General features: G+C 47.7%; 2 protein-coding genes and 1 long non-coding RNA gene across 4 annotated transcripts in view; 2 read left to right on the top strand and 1 right to left on the bottom strand.

The window, feature by feature from the left end:
• LOC308577352 overlaps positions 1–20,730 on the top strand; it is a 210,648-nt gene that overhangs the window by 122,009 nt on the left and 67,909 nt on the right. The window lies entirely within an intron of this gene.
• The window catches only part of SYN1 (synapsin I), an 88,079-nt gene that overhangs the window by 41,599 nt on the left and 25,750 nt on the right, over positions 1–20,730 (bottom strand). For both annotated transcript variants that reach the window (XM_081177375.1, XM_081177376.1), the window contains exons 3-5: positions 19,815–19,906; positions 14,608–14,764; positions 13,297–13,386 (exon numbers count right to left, since the gene is read on the bottom strand). In XM_081177375.1, coding sequence (XP_081033501.1) covers positions 13,297–13,386; positions 14,608–14,764; positions 19,815–19,906 — 339 coding nt within the window. The remainder of the gene's footprint in view (positions 1–13,296; positions 13,387–14,607; positions 14,765–19,814; positions 19,907–20,730) is intronic.
• On the top strand, positions 1,019–11,077 carry TIMP1 (TIMP metallopeptidase inhibitor 1). Its single transcript, XM_081177466.1, has 6 exons — positions 1,019–1,142; positions 1,638–1,802; positions 5,876–5,973; positions 6,839–6,956; positions 9,485–9,606; positions 10,801–11,077. The coding sequence occupies exons 2-6, from the start codon at positions 1,673–1,675 to the stop codon at positions 11,005–11,007; spliced, it is 675 nt and encodes a 224-aa protein (XP_081033592.1). The 5' UTR covers positions 1,019–1,142; positions 1,638–1,672; the 3' UTR covers positions 11,008–11,077.

Genomic DNA, 20,730 nt, shown 5'->3' with positions numbered 1-20,730 from the left:
AAGCCTCCCTGGGGAAAGCACTCCACAAGCAAGGAACACCCTGAAAAAGCCCGTTTGCATGTTGCCAAACTTGCATCCGGAGCTCCTGGCTTGTTTCCGTGCAAAAGCTCATCTTGTAGCCAAGTTATTTTCCAAACTACCCCATTTCTGTTCTGACCAGCTTTCCCAACTGGGTGAATGGTTGTCTCTGCCATGGTTGTCTCCTTTTATTGTGTTTCAGTTCACCTGCAGTTATTTTCTCTGCTGTTTTTGCTATACTATGTACATCGCCTTGAGACATATATGCGAAAGGCAGTTAATTAAGAGGAGGAGGAGGAGGCAAACGGAGCTTTCAGAGTCTCCAGGAGGTGCAGAAATCTGCCTCACTCCCTTATGAATTGCTTCCTGCAATCTCCTGTCATCGGAATGCTTATTTTACCAAAAGAGAAGTTCTGTGAAACTCAGAAGCTTGCCCAGACTTAAAAATCACAGACTGATTTGTTCAGTAAGAAATGCCATCTGCATGGATAGCTCAGTTGGTTAGAGCCTGGTGCGGATAATCCAAGTTTGCAGGTTTGATCCTTGCATGGGACAGCAGCATATTCCTGCTAATTCAAGGGGTTGGACTCTGGAATTAGATGATCCTCAGGGTCCCTTTCAACTCTACAGTTCTATGATTCTATCTCACTTATTCAGTATGCCAATTTCTGTGACACGAAGGTAGTTACCAACACACTGTAAATCGGAAGAACGAAGGAGGAAATTTCAGTGATCAAACCGAGAAGGAAAGAGTCTAGTCCAGAGTACAAGAGTAACACTCGGGGAGCTCCAGAGGGATGTGCCAGCCGTCGAAACAACCGCCGTCACTTTCTTTCAATTAAGCGAGTAATCCCAAACTTCCGCTCACCCTTTTTGGGGGGTGGGGGCTGCAGCGGCTCCCTCCCGCCTTCCCCGTCTCTCCCTGAAGAAAGAGTCTTGAGTGAGGCAAGAGGCGCTCCGCCCTGGCATGGCTCGCTCAAAACCACAGGCTGCTGCTGTCACGCCCATTTGGCAGCCCAGGCAGGGGGAGGAGAGGCGAGGGAAAGTGGGGTGAGCCTTAAATACCAGCCCGAAAGCCCAGGAGCTGCAGGCTGAACGGGCAGCGAGCAGCGGCAGAGAGCAAGGTGAGCGAAGGGCCCCTGGCAGAAAGACCCCTCAGCCCCCAGACCTGTGGAGGAAGGAAGCCGACGCCCGGCTGCGGATTCCCAAGGCGGCCCCGGTTCCTCCCAGCAGTTTCCTCCGCTGGCACAGGCATCTCAGGCGCTTGACTGCCCTTCCTGCTAAGGCTTCCCCCTTTCAACCCACTGCCCCAGCCCGGGTGGGGTGTCCCCATAGGGAGAGGAATCCACTGCACAGCTTGGGTGGCACCCACCCAGGGTGGAGGGAGCTGCCCCTGGGGTCCTTCCCGCCTCTCCCCATGCCAAGTGATCCTTCTCTCCTCCCACCCCTGATTTTCGATCCTGCCCAACCCACAAAACCGGGACACAAAGAGCTTTGTTCAGCCAGGGTTAGAGAACTCCCTTGCAGGTGCTACTCTGTGGATGATGTTCCCACCCCTTTTTCTGAAGGTCTCTCTCCTGAAACAACTCTCTCTCTCTCGCTCTCTCTGTGCCTTCCAGGTCACGACTGAGTCACTTCTCTCCTTGGGTTAAAAATGGACACCTCTAAAGTGTGTGGGTTCCTGACGGCCAGCTTCCTCCTTCTGGTTCTGCTGGGGGATCCAACTGCAGCCTGCTCCTGTGCCCCTCGGCACCCCCAATCCGCATACTGCTATGCTGACGTTGGTGAGTCTCTGGACGCTGCTAGGTCCACGCACTGCCCTCCTCTGGGCACTGTCTGACTTCCTCTGCCCTTTGGGGCACAGCTTCCCCTTTGTCTCCTAATGCTCTTCCTTGTCCCTGCATTGGGGGGGGGGCTCATGCTCAGGCATTGAATGTGGCCCTCGTCAGCCCTCTGGACTCTTCCCAGGACCACACCCCTCATTTGTCTTGCTCCACGTATTCCTCACATGTTTTTGCCTGGCTATTCTGTGTCCTTAAACAGTCGTCATGCCTCTTGCTTGCCTGGCTAGAAGTGTGTGAATGCAACCTACTGTAGAAAGGCAAGCCCCGCCCACTTTTACCTCTAGTCCCTCCTACCACTAGGTCATGCAGCCCCCAAGAAGGTTGTCCATGAGGGAATGTGGTCGTCTGCCTCTGTCCTAGATGTTTGACAGTGGAACAGATTCCCACAAGAGGTGGTGGACTCTCCTTCCTGGGAGGTTCTTAAGCAGAGGTGGGCTGGTCATCTGCCACGTATGATTTAGTTGAGATTCCTGCATTGCAGGGGGTTGGACTAGATGACCCTCGGAGTCCCTTCCAGCTCTATAATTCTATGATTCCATGATTCTGTGAATTCTATCCATCACTCCCATAAACTGAAATTCACCACTATGCCCCAGGGTTGCAAATAGCCACTTGCCTGGTAGACCTAATACAAAGGTATTTTTATAAAAGGGAAGACCATTGTTCTCTAACATGTCTCAGGCTACATTAGGCTGTAGACAGACCACAAACTATATAGGTGCATAAACAGGCTAGTAACTAAGTTGGCAAATCTACACATTCCCCCCTTCCTGTACCAACAGCCTGTGTGTTCGCATCCAGTCATTTAAAGGGTTTGATGGCATACCAGTGCCACTTGAGTAGTCAGACTTCAGGAGTGTGATTTGAAGTCACTAGCAATGCTTTCACTCTGGATTACTTCCTGTGGTGAGCGCTTATACCCAGAAGAACCGCCCATCATCTCAGCATGCCTAGGGCAATTGGATTGAGGGGGGCTTCCAGACTCTCATTCTTTTCAGATGGGAGACTGGCAAATTCTGGTTGCACAGTTGTAGTTGAAAGTTTGTAGTAAGGAAAGTGAGGAGGAAATGCGCTGGAAAGCCACCTCACTTTGGTGCATTGTCATCTAACATCCTCACAGAAGCCTCTGAATAATTGCTCATTAAATAGCCAGTGTCATCTAAACTCCCTGCAAACAAATCAGGACACAGAGTCAATAAACAGGTTATCTGGAAGCGCCCCAAGATGGTGATGAGGATGTTGAAGATGAGGATTCTAGCAGGGCTCTTGGGTCTTCCTCATCTTCAGCTACCTCACCTGGATAAGTTTGGCAATTGAACCTTCCCCCAACAATTCATCTCCATCCCAGAAAAAGCTTCACATGCGAAATTTCTGCAAACCAGGCAGTTGTTAGAAGTGCAGGAACCCAAACACCACACAAACCGAAGGTTGGCAGCGCAAATGGAAACTTGGTCATATATTATGGTATGCTGAGGTTTTATCCCCTCTAAACGCTCCTGGAACTGTTTCAATACTTGTGCTTGCTAACACCCCCTTAAAAGGGCTTCAGAAGCATTTTTAAGTCCTGCAATAGTGCGCACTTGATAATAAGTAAATATGCCCTGCACTGCCCCCTGCTGGCAGTATACAATCGATACGTCTTCCCTTATGTACCTCAGCTACAGTCAGTATAGAATCCGGCAATTAATTTCGCCCCCCAGAACTGTCACTAGGAAACTTTGACCCTATCACTGAAATAAATTAGGCAAATAGGCATGTTTAGCTGGTAGGCTAGAGTCTGATTTAAAAAATGTGCCTCTTTCTTTTCTTGTCTCTTTTTAAAAAAGATTTTTTAACATAAAATGATTCTGGGCTGTTTTATTTTATTACACATTCTAAATTTGGGGTGGGATGCAATGCCCCACTATTACAAATCTTCCATCTGCACAAGCACTTCAGCCAGATGGAATGACGCCCCCTCTTGTCCCTTCCGTCTGCTTTTCTGCAGTTCTCCCAGCCTCCCCGCCCCCAGCCAGTTCCAAGGAGAAATGGGGAGCTCTTTTGTGCAAGCAGAAGTCCTTGCACAGGGCTTCCTCTGAAGGGGCTCCTTAGGTGATTCACCCTTTGAATTTTTAAGATTTCTGTTCTTTCCTTGAATGAAAGAAAGTGGTTGGGATTGAAAGAGGCTCAGGACTCATATAACACTGAGGTGGGGAGCAGGAGGGCAATTGCAGACAGATATCACCAGTGTGACTGAATACAACAGAACTTATTTGGTTTACATGTTCTAAACCCTGATCTCAGCTGTTATCAATATATTATTATGCCACTAGTAACAAAAATTGCAATCACAGGTCTTTTATCAAGTCAGACCAGTGCTTTTTCAGGGGGTCCTCAAGGGGACACAGTGCCGGCACCTCTTTTGTTGTTGTTAAAAAGTGTGACACTTACTGTAACAACTTCATGGTGAGTGCCAGCACCTATTTTTCTAGAAAAAGGCACTGGGTCAGACTATTTGCCAACCTTGCCTAGTATTGTCTACTCTGATTGGCAGCAATTTTCCAGGGAGGGTTTCCCCCCATCACCTGCTCCCTGATCCTTTTAAACTGGAGGCACCAGAGACTGACTTTGGGAGCTCCTGCATGCAAACATAGGAAGCTGCCTTATACCAAGTCAGAGTACTGCACTATCTAGATCAGCATTGCCTACACACTGACTGGCAGCAGCTCTCTGGGGTTTCAGAGATGGGACATTCCCAGCCCTACCTGGAGATGCTGGGGATTGAACCGGGAACCTTCTGCATGCAGAGCAGATGCCCTGCCCCCAGCGACAGTCCCTCCAAGGACCTAATCAGAGGAGAGCACTAGCTATGCCCATCACAAAGCGGTAGTAATCTGAGTCCTCTTTGGTTGCAGACTCACAACACAGCACAGAGAAAGCAGCTTCCCTGGCTGGACTAGGGGGAGAAGCTCAGAGTGGGATTTCCACTTGCAGTCCAATCAAAACACGCGTGCGCGCGCGCGCACACACACACACCCTCCCTCCTCCTGCTCAGTTTCCTCCAAAAGCCTGCTTGGAGGGAGGTTATGGGAGAGCCTACAAAGAGGATTACATCTCACTTTGCATTTCCTAGCAGATCTATGACAAAAATGTGAATGATCTACAGCCGAGTGTTAAAATGCAAGTGGTGTTTCAACAACTCCAGTACATGAACATAGCTGCAGGAAAATCTGTCCAGTGGCTTTTTAGGAACTCTGAAAAGCGTCACCAGGATCCCCCCCAAACTACTGAAGACTTCCTTGTTCCAGCAAGCTTTTGTTTTGTTTTTATAATTTGGTTTTAATGGCTGACTTTGCCCCCTTCTTCATTGAGCCCTTGTATTGCGGTTTGTAATGCAGTTTATTGTTGTAAGCTGCTCAGAGTGGCACGTTTTGCACTGAAAGAGCAGAATCTAAATGTCTACATTAAAAACACCAGGTGGTCACAGCCCGCTCTCCACTTTTTGTGTTCAGGGGGCTTTTGATATCAGATGGCCAGCACAGTCAGAGGTGAGATGATGGGAGGTAGTCTGTATGGAGGGCATCACTGACTTAACTCCAAGGGGAGGCATCCCTGTTAGAAGTTGGACTTCAAAACTCTGACCCTTACAAGAGAAAGAGAGTGTAGTTTTATGGGGAAATCGAGTGTGAGGAAGGGGAGCCTGTGGTGTCCTCCATATGTGGTCAGGCTCCAAAGCCCACCCACCTCAGCCAGCAGAGCCAAGACTTAGGGGAGATGGGAGTTGTAGTGCAGCAACATCTGAGGGCCAATGGTTCCCTGCTGCAGGCCTTGTGAGAAGAGCAGGTCTGGGTGTAACTCTGAGGCTGCAGAGCAGACAAATCGCAGAAGAAACCGTAGCCGAGGTGACAAGATTCCATCCCTCCTTAGGGTATAGCATAATGGGAGAGAGGCGTATGAAAGTCAAGGTCAAAAGCCAGGAGAGCTGGGGAGAATGGAAGAAAAGCTGTGATGCAATACCGTTTTTTCCTCTGCAGTGATTCGGGGTAAATTTGTGGGAGTCAGCAAGCAGCAGGTGAACATCTCCATAGGGGAACCAGTGTGGTGGATGCGACACGAGATCAAAACCACCAAGGTGAGCTTCTCCCGCTACTATAATGTAACCCAGAGACTCGCCAGTGGGATCCCCTAAAGCCGCCCTTATGCTGGTGGGCAGGACAAGCTGGTGGAGATCCCATTCCACAGCCAGCGAGCCTGCTTGGATCTACGCAGCAACAAAACGCAGCAGTCAAGTGTTCCTCATCCTCAGCAGCTCCTTCCCTCTTCCCTGAAGATGCTGCCTTTGCTGAGCCTACAAACTTCCCATGCAAAGTGAGCATTTTGCCTCTCTTCCTTGCAAGCTTTTGCAGAGAGATGCAGCTATCTAGGCTCTGCACTGCCACCCAGTACGCATTCTCAGAACCGCTGGTTCCCCCCCCCCTTCCTTTCCTTTGTTTTCATCCTCACCTCCCACTCCCTGCAACACCCTCTAGACGGGAAGGGGGGGCTGCAAGGTGCCCTTGAGCTCTGAGGATGCTTGTCTGGCAGGAAAACAGCCTGCAGCACAAAGGCAAAATGTACATTGCTAAGGATGCTTCTGCCTCTGGCCCCACCACTAGTGGCATGCAGCCCTCAGGTTCCCTGCCTCTGAAGGCTGTCTGCACCCCCGAGGCCTCTGCAACACACTGACAGGTACTCCCTTGAGCTCACATGAGGTGGCAAAAGATTGAGCCTTCTCAGCAGTAGACCCTTCTTCAGCATTAAGGTGATGATGATGATGATGATCATCATCATCAGTTAAATTTATGGGGCTTGAACAATCATGAATGCAAGACATGTGCTCCCCCTGAGCTACAACCTCTTCCCCACTTCTGTAAGAGCCGGGAAGAGTCCTGTCCCTGCACCTGTCCCTCTATTGGCCCCTTCCTGGTCACTGACCCACCTCCCCCCCCCCTGCACAGGTGTACAAGGGTCCTGAGGAGATGCAAGATGTCCGCTTCCTCCACACTCCTGCCATGGAAAGCCTCTGCGGCTATGAACACAAGGGTCCTCTCAAAGGAGAAGAATATGTCATTGCAGGTATGGTGCACCGTCTTTTTGCCAGGGAGCACTTGGGGCAAATTGAAACTCACAAATAACCCTGAGTGAAAGAAGGCAGGCCTATGCGCACTCTGCTCACAGTCATTTGAGGGCAGCATGGATTTGTCAAGAGGAGCGCCATGTCACCGAGGTCTAGATATGAGGGGAGTGGCTATGGCACCCTTTGCACATGCTCAGAGGCACCCCCTGCCAAACTGCACAAGAAAGGATAGACAGCTCTAGGGCCCTTCCAGGATCAGGGCCAGCCCCGTCACAGGAACAAAAGCCTTTGGCAGCAGGTTTGAAGTTCCCACTGATAAGGAGCAAATTGGCGCTTGCATGCTGTTTTACAGGAGCAGGCACCAACGAATTTTCTCTCTCAGGTGTCTAAATGTCTTGAACCACCACGAGTGAGAGAATAGGGAAATAAAGGGGTGAAGAGGCTGTGACGGCCACCAAGTCGGATGGCTTTAAAGGAGAATTATACAAACTCATGGAGAATGAAGTCATTAGTGGCTACTAACCAGGATAGCTATGGTCAGACCACTGGCAGGCTCTGAATCAGTTGCAGGAAAGTGCAGGAGGGGAGAAGACTCTTCTGCTCAGCTGCAGCTGCTGCTGCTGCCTGGTTTGCATCTGGTTGGCCTCTGTGAGAACAGGATGCTAGGCTAGATGGGCCTGATCCTGCAGGGCTCCACTTATATTCTTAGAAAGTGCCAACCAGTGTAAGGGTTTGGCGATATCCTGAATGGTTTTGTTCTGCGGTTGCTTTGACACCCATCTGAATCTTCTCCTCTTTCTGGACCAGCCACAACCAGCCCAGGGCCTTCGTGACACCCAGGACTGTGTCACTCACAAAGCTTCCCTCTTAGAAGAGAGGAAGAACAAGTCAGCCTCATGCAAGACCTCCTTGGGAGCGCTGGGTTCTGGACATGAGCACACAAAAACGGGTTTGGGGAGGTTTTTCAATGGAAGGCAATGAAGTTACAAGATTTCAGGAGGAAGTTACGGAGAATCACCAATCAGAAACAAAGCAGTCTTGAAACCTTTCCAGGTGCAAATCATATTGAAATCCTGTGTAACCTCCCTGATACCATCATGAGCACAAATCATCATGAATACCCAAGGAAAAGGGCATCCAGAGTAGCCCTTATACTGTAGATTTTGAACATTTTAATCCCAGCTTTTGTCAGAGAGCTCAGGCCTGATCTAGACCAACAGCTTAATTCAGGGGTGCCCAAACTTTTTCCAAAGATGGCCACCAGATTTGATGAAGTGAACAGGCATGAGGGCCGACCAAAGTTGTTGAGCTTTTTTTAGGATTGAAGTTGTTGAGCTAGGATTTAACCCCAAACTTGATGAGCTTTTTGAAGGATTTTACCCCAAGGACATATATTGCCACGGGGCCCGGATTAAATCGACCGGTGGGCCAGCTTAGGCCCCGAAAACAGACTTTGGACATGCACTCCTATGTGGACAGCACCTCTTCAGAATACAGGAGTGGGATTGGTCAACTGAATGCTCTCCCATGGAGGCAGGTGGAATAGTTGCTGCACAAAGGATGCCAACATCTCATGGATAGTTTTGGGGCAGGCCAGAATGCCTCCTCCCGCCAACAGCCAATTTTTCTATGTGCAGTCAGTGAGTTGTTCTTTTAAATGGATGAGTAATCAAGAATGTGAGCACCCCTACAGTCAAAGATGACACCACCCAGGAATAGTTTTATCTCACAGTGAGCGCTTGTCTAGGCTGGCCTCAAAGCTGCTTGTAACAAAAGAATGTGAACAATATGTTTTCTGCTCTAGTGGCCAAAACCCCCCCAAAATAAATAAACACAGCATGTCTTTTTGAAAGGGCAGCTTAATAACAGAGTAGATTGCCTAGGAAACTAGTGAAATCTCTTTTCTTCCCAGGGATACTTTAGCTATGGGTCATGATTCCAAAGAAACACAAGAAAACACATAATGTCGTTTGGGGCATGAAATTCAACTGACTGAGAATATCAGCTTTCATTTAATTAAGAAGAAGCCGTGGCAGCAGGTTTCTAGCCCTTGTGTTTTTAAAGATCTGTTATGACAGCGGAAATCTCAAAAAGCAGAGGGAAGGCTGAATGAGATGCTCAAAGGGGTGGCTTTCTAACCTGAGCCATGACTACCAAAGTCAGAATAAATCAGGCAAAACTAAACAAATGATGCAAAAAAATGACTCATACAAAATGGTCTCATATGAATTATGTACTCAGGTCACACAATTCAATTTTTGGGGAGCATGGAATTTGCATTTGTCCAGGAAAAGATTTTTTTATTACACACATACACACCGAAGGGCAAATTATGCACAACCCTGCTTATGCTTGCAAAGATGCGCGGAGTTATTGATAAACCTTCAAACCTCTCATCAGGTTACAATTTTAGTTATGAAAGCAAGGTCTGGGGGTGACAAGGCCTTGTGAGCAAGTCCTCTATATTCTCTTCCTCCATATTTACACTTAACTTTTCTGTCTTACCTGTTTTTTCACCTCCCAACAGGCATGCTGGAAGGTGACCGTGCCATGATCACGGCCTGCTCCTTCATCGAGCCATGGTCTCAGCTGTCCTTTGCACAGAAGCGAGGCCTGAGTTCAGACTACAGCAAGGGCTGCAACTGCACAGTAAGTACCTGGCCCCCAGCAGACCCTTTCAGAGGGACCCCAGGGACAGGAGGGCATATGCTTGCAGACGGGGCAGGCCCTCCAGCAGAAAGCATGCACCCTCTGAAGAGCTCTGTCTAGCTCAAAAGCCAATGTCATTGGCAGCAAAGGGTCTAATGAAAGACGTGCTTCCTTATCTGTTATACGTATGGGCTGCCATATGTCCAGGATTACAAAGGCAGAATTGATGTTGGGGGGGGGGTTCCGAAAGGTGGCGCTTTGTCCTGGGGTGTCCTGGTTTTTATTTTTTGAAATATGGCAACCCTATTTGGACCCTAATTTATTTTTTAACAGGAACCATATTTTAAACTGAGCAAGGATTGAGGGGTCAGCAGCACTGACTCCATCCATTCACCCTCTTTGACATGACTCAGGGCTCCCTCCTTCATCCCCTTTTCTCCAGTGTGGAGAGCAAGGGAGTCTTTGGCGAAACTCTCCCCCATTTGATCTCCCTGAGTGGAAGAAAATGACTATGAATTGTTGGGAACTATGGGCTTCCCCATGGGAAAGCCCTGTGGGGCAGAGTGAGTCCTCAGGTCGCTGGTGGCTGGTCCTCACGATTAGGGCAATGCAGAGCTAACACATCACCAGCTGTGATGGCTGGGGTGCAATGGAACTGGTAGGGCAAAAGGCAGTGAGACCAACAGTAGGTGGCGCCAGAGCCAATGACAGGCACAGAGACCCCCAATAGGATGTTAAATTTTATAGTTCATTAACAATCAAAGAAGAATGGATGGAGGCAGCATCCAAGATCTTCATTTTTCCAAAATGTAAGAAAGAAGCCAGGCAAGTGGGGGCTGGCTGAGGGCAGAATGAGGTTGGTGGAGCAGTGCCCCATTTGCCCTCCTGCAGGACCGGCTCACCCATGAGGCAAGGTGAGGTCACTGCCTCAGGCAAGATGATTCACAGAGGAAGCAGATCCAGATATGGATCTTATCCCACCTCACTTGTTCCTGATGTAGATCTCCCCCTCCCCCTTCTTCCCTGGTGGGGAGGGGGTGCCATTTTCTGGCTAACCTCAGGTGCCAAAATGTCTTGGGCCCGTCTTGTCCTCATGGACTGGTCAACAGAGGTGGGGGATGGGATGTTGCTATGATGCGTGAGGGGGGGTCTGTCCACTCATGTTTCTGTGTGTCACTCTTCCTTCAAAAAAAGGTTGTGCCTTGCAATTCCATGCCGTGCTCCATCACTTCTGACAACCAGTGCCTGTGGACAGATGGGATCATGTCCAGGATATGGGATGGCTTCCAGGCCAAACGCTTGGCTTGCCTGCCCCGGGGCGAAAGCACCGGCCTCTGCACTTGGCAGTCGCTGAGCACTCAAGGGCCGGGCTCCCTTCGCAAAATTCTCCTGAGGCAGTGATCTCTTTGTGGACCCTTCCCTTCCTATCTCTGGATTGTTTCTTTTAAAAATAAACATCAGTTCCAAACCACCTTCTCTGCCCCCGCCTGTTCTTCCTTGTTCGTTCTTTGCCTGGAAAATCTGAAGTTTCTGTTAAGAGCAAGCCTCTAGTTCTTTTTCTGGAAGAAAAACCAGAAGAGCCAAAACGTTTTCTGCAAAAGGCATAGAGCCAGGGGAAGTTGTAGATGTTGTTCTTCAGTGGTCAGGGAGAGAATCTTCTTCAAAATGAGCCATAGAGCCCTTCCCACCTTGACATTTTCTGCAGGCCCTTCCAGACGACCTGTTTATTGAGCCTCCAGCCTCATTTGTTTGCAGGGAGATGAGCTGACCCTGGCTATTGAAGGAGTTGTTTGTACCAAAGCAAACGTTATACCACTTTTCAGTGCATTTCCCTGTCACTTCTTCAGGCAAAAAGCCCAGTATTGGGGGAGAGTAGGCTTGTCACACAAGATCTCCCCATAAACTATGACTGCACAACCTGAATTGGCCATCATGTGTTTGACTCCCGCTAGCAGATAGTGACAGTCTGGAACTGCCCTCTGACTCCTGGCTCTTCCCCATAAACCTGAAATGCTGCCCCCTGCCAAAGCATCTGCTTTCAATATTAATCATTAGCCCCATGTAGCTTCCAAGCTGTTCAAATGCGGCTCCTAATGCCACAGAGGTAGCTAAGGGGCTTGCAGTGTACTCAAGAGAACCTCGGAGGAGGAGGAAATGAAGGCAATAAGGCCACTCTGCAGGGTCTCAAGCACAGGCAGTGGAGGACTGTTCCCTGCAGTTTGTGGCTCAGCTTGAAGAGGAAGGAATGGAGCAACTGCTTACAGCAATAGACTGTTTGGAAGTGGTCCCCCCCCCCCCAGCACCACCACTGTGCCTAACAATTATACTAGGCGTTGAAAGAAGAGTTTAAAATAAAAACTCCCTGTCTGCAGCTCTGTAGTTCATTGTTTTAAAGGCAAGGAGGAAACAGAAGGAAAGGGTGATTGGGAAGGGTTGCTAGATTATGATAGCAGATGCTAAGGAAAGAGGAATGACTGAAGCAAAGCAAAGCAAGAAAGAAGAGGAGCTTTTGGTGTTCAGAGGTGAACTACCTCTGACTGTGTGAGCAGCACAAAGCCATTGTGGCTAGCAGTCATGACCCTAGTTCCAGTAACAGCAAATGCAAACCATGGGTTGGGAAACCCCAGTCCAAGCCCTTATTCAAAGTCCTAGCCGCAGTCTCTTGAGCAGCAAGGTGTGTCCATGGGAATACCATATAAGGAAGCATGTGACATATTTTGAATCTGAAAGCTGTGGGATCTCACCCCATGTCATTTAAATCCAGTGCACAATGAGAGCCAGCCAACATTTAAGCCCATGACAGCCCCATTTGAAAATGGCAATGGGCCAAAACCATCAAAATGAATGTCAAAAGGGACAAATGTCAGGTTCTGCACTTAGGCAGGAAGAACCAGATGCACAAATATAAGATGGGGGACACTTGGCTTGCCAGAAGTACATGTGAAAAGGATCTGGGGGTCCTAGTAGACCACATGCTTAACATGAGTCAACAGGGTGATGCAGCAGCAAAAGAAGCTAATGCTATTCTTGGCTGCATCAACAGAAGTATAGTGTCCAGATCAAGGGAAGTCATAGTACCTCTCACTTCTGTCTTGGTCAGACCACACCTGGAGTCCAGTGTCCAATTCTGGCACAATTTAAGAAGGATGTTGACAAGCTAAGACGTGTGCAGAGGAGGGCAACCAAAATGATCAAGGGTCTGGAAACTAAGCCTTATGAGGAGTGCTTGAAGGAGCTGGGTATGTTTAGCCTGGAACAGAGGAGACTGAGAGGAGATATGATAGACATCTTCAAATATCTTAAGGGCTGTCACATGGAAGAGGGAGCAAGCTTGTTTTCTCCTGCTCTGGAAGGTGGGACTCAAACCACTGGCTTCAAGTTACAAGAAATGAGATTCCAACTAAACATTAGGAAGAACAGTAAGAGCTGTTTGGCAGTGTAATGGTCTCCCTATGGGGGGCTGTGGACTGTCCTTCCCTGGAGATTTTAAAGCAGAAGTTGGGTGGCCATCTGTCATGGATGCTTTAGTTGAGATTACGGCATTGCAGGGGGATGGACTAGATGACCCTCAGGATCCCTTCCAACTCTACAAATCTATTATTCAAGCCTCTCTGATCACTGATCTAGCACAAAAAAGGAAGAAGAAATATGGTATCTCTAGCCCTCCCACCACACTCCAGCCCAACTTACCATCTCCTTGTGATTGGGGTAGAAGGTCTGGTCAATGAGCGGGAATTCTTCCGGTCCAAGTTTGCGAAAGAGGCGAACCATCTGGGCAAACTGTCAGGAAGACACCACAGGTAAGAGACAGAACAAGAAAGAGACCTTCTAAATCTGTTCTCGGCTCGCTTCTGTTCTAACTCTCCCATTTGCCTCTATTGCTTCCTTGAACCCCTTTTCCCCTCTGGGAGCTGCTGCTGCCTTCACAGGCAGACATTCGAAACTCCACTTGATGCAGGATGCTGCTGCCTAGCCACCACCAGAAGTCCCCTTTGGGCATAGCAGCACCAGCTGCCCATCAGCTGCAGGCCAAAATCAAAGTGGTGGTCATTACCTTAGCCTTCCTTCTTATGACCTTCTGCTCTGTTTCCCTTCTATTTATGAAGCAAGAACATGAGAACATAAGAAGAAGCCTGCTGGGTCAGGCCAAGAGGTCCTCCCCCATCCTGCTCCCACAGTGGCCAACCAGGCCACTGCCTGTGCATTGCGCCCATGGCATCCCAATAGCTGCTCCATGCCTGAGGCAGGCTGCCATATCCTTGCCTGGATCTGGTGAGCTTACAGCAATGTAAGAAGAGCCCTGCAGGATTAGGTGCCTCTAGTTCAGCATCCAGTTCCCACAGCAACCAGCCAAAAGCCCATGAGAATCCTGCAAGCATAAGCGGAGCAGAACAGCACAGCACTCTCCTCACAGGTTCTCCACCCACTGGGATTTAGAGGCTTAGTTCCTCCAATACTGGAGGCAATATAACCCTCATGCCTAGTAGCCCTGGAAGCCTTATCCTCCAAGAATGGTGTCATCTATGCTCTAGAACAGCCTCTCTGCTTGAATCCTGCCAAGCCTCTTGCCCACAATTTAGTTAACACTTCTCCTGTTTAGCCAAGGCTTTTAACTGGTTTTCACTGGCCATTCAAGTTTTAGTGTCTCAGCTTTATGTCAATTTCTTTTTAATTTAGTGATTGTTCCATGGGAAGAGAATGAGCAAATGAGCCCTGTGTACACATGATACCTGTAAAGTACATTCAAAACACATCCAGTCCCTCCAGGAATCCTGGGCTTCTTCATTCATTAAGGGTTTTGGATAATTATAATTCTCTAAGGGGTAAACAACAGTGCCCACAATTCTGTGAGGGGAAGAGTATGCTTTAAAGATAGAGTGTGTACACACCCCTAGTCCTTCAACTTGTGGGTATGCCAATAAACACTCCACTTGTTGTCACCACCTAGTCCAAAGCCTACAGTCACAGTCCTTGCCCCAACCATCGGCTCCCCCCACTCACCACCCAGGGCTTGTCGCAAAAGTTGTACACAGAATGCAGGGAGTTGACACTGGGCACTCCTGCATACTGCAGTCCTATCACGATGCCACGATGGTCTCCTCCACGGGCCATGCTGAAGGCGTGCTGACGGACCAGCACAAAGTCGGGCTTCAGGCTCCTAGAAGAAGAAGAAGAAGAAGAAGAAGAAGAAGAAGAAGAAGAAGAAGAAGAAGAAGAAGAAGAAGAAGAAGTGTGATAATGAAGAACAAGGGTGGCCAGGAAAACCACTCTCCCCCCATCCTTGCTCACAAGGCCTGCTTCCTAGAGACACCAGGATCCCAGAATCTCGGCTCGCGGGTCTGTAATCTCTAATCTGCTGCATCTCAAAGATGAGACCAGGTGTTCTCTTGGACCATGTGCTTGCTTTCCTTTGACCACTGAAGGAGCCACAGATTCTTTTCCAGGGCTAAATCCACCAGAATGCATCTGCTGAGTCCATACATTGGTGTTGTCTAGTACAACGGGCAGCTCAGATTCTCTTTTATCCTACAGCCCTCCTATCTCCTTTCTGTGGGATGTAATCCACTGGAGCAGTCAAGTACAACATTCCTTGTTTTGCTAGAGTGGGCATGCAGGGGATGTTGGTCCAGCCAGTCAAACCTCCTGTTCCTCCTGGCTGGAGCCTCCTTCCTTTGCATGTGACCAGTAGGGGGTATGACCTTTCCAGACCTGGTAAAAGGCCAAGTCACGTAGCTACCTCCCTCCCCTCTTTTTCGTCCTGTCTGCTTCCTGCTTCACCTGGACTGCACTGCTGCTCTCAGCCACCAGTCCCTGGGTTATCTCTCATATGGGGTAAACCTATTTGTACTTATTTGTAACCTCAAGCCGTAAGCCTGCCTTCAAGGATCACACTGTGCTCTGCCTGATCCTGAGTAAACTTATTTTTGTTATTTATGAATAAAGACTGTGGTGTCTTTATTCTTTTAGGAGGGATAAAGGGGGTCTTACCAGGAATAAAAGAACTTAAGAGATTCTAACGAATCTGCAACCAGCTACCTGTTGTGTAAAGGGGGAATACACTCTGCTATCGTGAGTTAGGAAGGATAATATTAATCAATATATCCTCTCCTGTTACCCACAACATTCCCACAAAGGGTTATTGGCCCGGTGTTGCGTATTTTTGAAGGATTGCAAAGGATTGAGATCCTAAGCTGAATCGTAATTTTCTTTGTCTATTTCCTGGTAAGAACATGGTCTATTGCTCCATTGTGTGAGGGAATTAAGCACGCCTCTTTCCCTTGGAGTTCACAGTACCTAAGACAGTAAAGAGCTGCTTTTACTTTTGAGATTTTTGAGATTTTAATTTTGAAATTTTGGCAAATTTTTGAAATTTTGAATATTTTTGAAATTTTTGATTTTTAAGATGGCTAGTGTGGTTTTTGATGAAGATGCAGGGCCAAGAATGCCTAAGCTGAATGAACATAATTTTGTTCACTGGAAGCAACATTTGATAGTACTCCTAGAATCAAGAGATTTTGGATGCTTTTGAAAGTCCTAAGCCTAGTGGCTCGAGTGAAGAGGACTTAGCAAAAATTAGATTATGGAAGCTACAAAATAGCAAAGCCAAGACTAGTATTTTTGATGGACTTAAAGATGAACAGTTATCACAGGTTGACTGCAGAGCTGATGCGTCTCAAATTTTAAATGATTTAGAGTGCATGTATGTGTGGGATGTGAAACACAAGAGCAGTCAAGTACAACACTCCTAGAGTGAACATGTTTACACATGGGGAGGGATGTTTGTCCAGCCAGCAGGTAAACTTCCTGTTTCCTTCTGGGCTGGGACAGACTTCCTCTGCATGTGACTAGAGGTGGGTGTGGCCTCACCTGTGCAGATAATGACAAAAGCACAGGGCAGGGCAGCCATCTCTCTCTCTCTCTTTCACCACATGCATCGAAGAAACAACATCTACTGAGCCAAAGATGCCCTCTTGGCTTCCAGCCAAAAGAGGACAAAGGGACTGTCTTCTTATAAGATAGATTCCAAGTGTATGTTACTTCACAGCGGCGTAGCGTGAGTTGTCAGCACCCGGGGCAACGCAAGTAATTTGCGCCCCCTAACCCGGGGCAAGGCAAGTAATTTGCGCCCCCCAACCCCTAATCTGCGAATTGCCGCTGGCGCTGCCGCGCAAACAACGCTGCTTGCCCGGAGGAGGATGGAGGCAGAAGCAGCCGCCGCCTGTGGCTGGGCCGAGGGGATGGCGGCGGCGGCAGGGTGCAGAGGCTGCCCGTGCCCGGCCAGGCGTCGGTGGCGGCGTCGGCGCTGCTGCAGCGGCTGCTCCTCCTGCGAGCAGTGAGCGGAGTGCAGCCACAGCGACGGCGGGGGGCGCGCGCGCTAGGGCGCAAGGCTGGCGGTGGCGGCGGGGAGCCCGGCGGAGGAAGGAACTTGTCCCTTCCCTCTGGACTCGCGCCCCCCCAGATGTTGCGCCCGGTGCGGTCGGCACCCCTGGCACCCCCCACGCTACGCCACTGTTACTTCATTAAGCTAAGTCTGCCTTCTGGGATCTGATTGTGAACAGAATGTGAGTAAACTATTTTTATACTTTTGTAAAAGACTGTGTCGTCTCTTATATTTTATGAGTGAATAAGGGGAAATACCAGAACAGTTATTATAGAGGCTTTAGCGAGCCTGAGCAAATGTAGCCGCTGCAAATTTAAAAGAAGGGAATGTTACTCTGCTGAAATTGTGGAACTTGTTAACACAAGTTGGATAAGGATATAATCAGACAATATATCCTCTCCTGCATCCCTGAACATTCCCACAGTATGGAGATACCATGAAATGCTCTCATAGGATGCTGTTGCGTGAGCTTTTTAAACTGAGGATGAACCATAAAGCAGAATTCTCAAAGCATATAAATGAGTTTACTGCTATAGTACAAAAGATTCAACTCACGGAAAGTCCACTCAGTGAAGATATGAAGACTTCTTTCTTCCTAGCATCATTAGGATCCAAATTTGATGTATTTGCTTGATTATAAAGAAGGTTTAACTTTTAAAGATCTGACTGCATATTTGAGACAGGAATACAAAGCAAGAGCAGAGTCTCCAGTCCAAAATGTGAGGAGTAAAGACACTAATTATGCGTCCAGACAGTTTACAAAGGCCAAAGACACACCCAAGAAGGTTGTGTGCTTTAAGTATAACAAAGAGGGCCACATTGCAAGGAACTGTAAGGATCCAAACAAGAAAAAGAAAAGAAGGGGAAATGTGAACACACCTTACTTTTGCAAGAAAAGAGTTTAACTGTTCAGAGACGTGAAAATAAATCAAACAAATGGATTGTTGACTCTGGAGCTTCTTCACATTTTGGATATAAAAAGGACTATTTTACTGATATTAATGATATTGTTAAATCTCATATTGAAATTGCAGGTGGCAATGTTGTTAAACCTCAAGGTGAAGGTTCTGTAACTTTGAAATGTAATATAAACAATGAAGCAATGGATACTATTGTGGAAAGAGTTTTATATGTTCCACAACTGAGTTGTAATATGCTTAGTGTGTCTAGTTTGGACAGAAAATGTTTTCAAATAACTTTTGGTAATGGAGAATGTAATGCGACTAAGAATGGTGAAGTTTTTGTTCAAGCCAAGCTAATAAATGGCATATATGAGGTTGATCTTTCAGAGAAGCAGTCTGCTAAGGTGGCACACTCAAACCATAAGCATGAGGAGGACCTGGAGCTGTGGCACAGAAGACTTGGACACAGAGACACCAACACCATTCTGGATCTACAGAAAAGAGCTTGCAAGGGGACTGCAGGTAACAAAGAGCAACACAACACCAACAAAATGTATAAGTTAAACTTCCATTTCCTCTTTGGACCGAGCAGAGAAGCAACAAAGTGCTTGACATAGTCTACAGTGACTTATGTGGACCTATGAATGTTCCCTCAATGGGGAAGAACAGGTACATACCAATATTTCTTGATGATTTTTCAAAGTATTGTGCAGTGTTATTTCATCATGGAAAAGAGTGAAATGCTGGAAATGTTCAAGGACTAACTTGCAATGGTGAAGAACAAATTCCAGAGAGCTCCAGCTATGCTAATGACAGACAATGGGGGGTGAATATTGTTCAAATGACATGCAATCTCTCCTAGCGAAGGAAGGAATTGAGCATGTAACCACAATTCCTGATACCCCACAACAGAACTCCATAGCTGAGAGAAAGTTCAGGTCCATCATGGAGATGACAAGGTGCGTGTTAAAGGATGCATCCCTACCCCATAAGTTGTGGGCAGACGCAGTATGCACTGCAGTGTATCTCCAGAACAGATTGCCAACAAAGGGAGCTGAACGCACATCTTTTGAACTTTGTCATTGCAGAACTCCCAACCTTAAATAAGTTGGAGTTCTTGTTATTAAATGTACCAAGAAAAAAGCACACCAAGAACTCAGGCCAATATAAGTTTCAATAGTGGGAGTGGTCCCTCAATCAATAGTCAATAGTAACAAAAACTAATCAATTCAAAAGTATGTATTCTGACAAGGATTACAAACTCAAATAGAGATTACAAACTCTAACAGAGATTACAAACTCAAACTCATAAAGATATGTATAACACAATAATTCGTTACAAAGATTTTCTCTTTTTCACTCAACAATAATGTTGATCCTTATAATTTATCAGCTTGCAGATGGAGACCCAGTTTCAAGCATAGAGCAGAAGTCAGAAGTCAATTATGGATTAGAAACCAGGACAGGGCCCTGTTTCGATGTATTCACCTTCATCAGCTAATTTTTAAAGGGTCGTGTAAGTTTGAAGACTTTCGGATAAATATATCCTGTTATTTACGTTTCTCAGGGATAACAAGTACGTGTGGGTAGATCAAGGTGTGAAAAGCTCAAGATACACGTTTGCCTCATCTTAGAAAGGAAAGCGCTTCCAAGGGTGCTTCCAGATGACCTGATTTGTAAGCATTCATCCTGCTTTGTTTACATGGAGATTAGGTGACATTCGATATTTAAGGAGCATTCATCCTGAATTGTTTGCAGGGAGATTAGATGAGAGACCACCAACCTTTATTTGCTGTGTGGGATTGGATCCCACTCTAAAATACCCACTGTGTGGAAGTGCCTTGAAACATGAGCAGAGAAAACACTTGGGCACCTGAGTCAAAACAAGCTGAATGAGCCACCGAAGGACAGGCACTGCCACTTACCTGACTACCTTAACACCGTTGCGTATCACCTCCATGTCAACGGAGAAGTTGCCATTGGCATGAGCCACCAGGTTGAGATCGGAGAACTCTGCCTGCAGGAGACACCCACAAGACCTAGTCATGGACCAAGCAGCACAGACAGTACAGTCAGCAGCCCCCCTCCTGACTCTATGGAGGGACCAGGGATACACAGAAAGCCTGAAAGACATAGGCAGGACAGTTCGCAGGTTCGCAACCGGAATGGTTTTGTGTGCTGACTTAAGTCCCAGGAAACCCCGTGGTCCTTTCAAGAATCTCTTCAGTAAGAAGATCAGGAATTTTATTTATTTATAAATGTTTTTAGACTGCCTTTCTGTGTACACTCATCCAGTGCAGCTACAACAGAATATATAGAACCCAAAAGCTACCACACCCCTCACTCAAGGGCATTGGACTGGTATTAGCAGAGCCATCTTTCCCATAGGGATTAGTGGTGCGTCTCTCAGGGGCACCCCAGCAAGTGGGGGAGCTGCGCGGCTTTGCCGGCAGCCTCCGCTTTCCCTGCACACCCACCAGCTGCCATATTGCTCTCCCGCAGCGGCATGGGGGAGAGTTGCCCTCCCGATGGCTGGCAGTGCACAGCTTCGCCATCCCCCCACTATCTGTGGTAATTTGGGTGCGCTGGGTGGATATTTGCACCCCTGTGCCGCATCTGCTAAAGACGGCCCTGGGTATTAGCTAAAAAAAACCATGCCTGGTCCAAGGGGGAAAAGCACAATTTCACATCACAGCAGTTAAAAGAAGCCCATTTTAAAATTAATGAATAAATGGTGTATGTGCATTTTGCACAAGGTCAGTAGACTTTGGGCTTCAAGTAAAAGAAGAAAGCCGCTCCAACCAGCCTGAATTCCGCCTCCCCCATTGCAAGGCTCATTCT

This window comes from Podarcis bocagei (genome assembly GCF_964188305.1).
Source record: "Podarcis bocagei genome assembly, chromosome: 17".
In the NCBI taxonomy this organism is placed as follows: domain Eukaryota; kingdom Metazoa; phylum Chordata; class Lepidosauria; order Squamata; family Lacertidae; genus Podarcis; species Podarcis bocagei.
The sequence above is the reverse complement of the archived record's forward strand: the minus strand, read 5'-3'. Positions and strand labels throughout refer to the sequence as shown.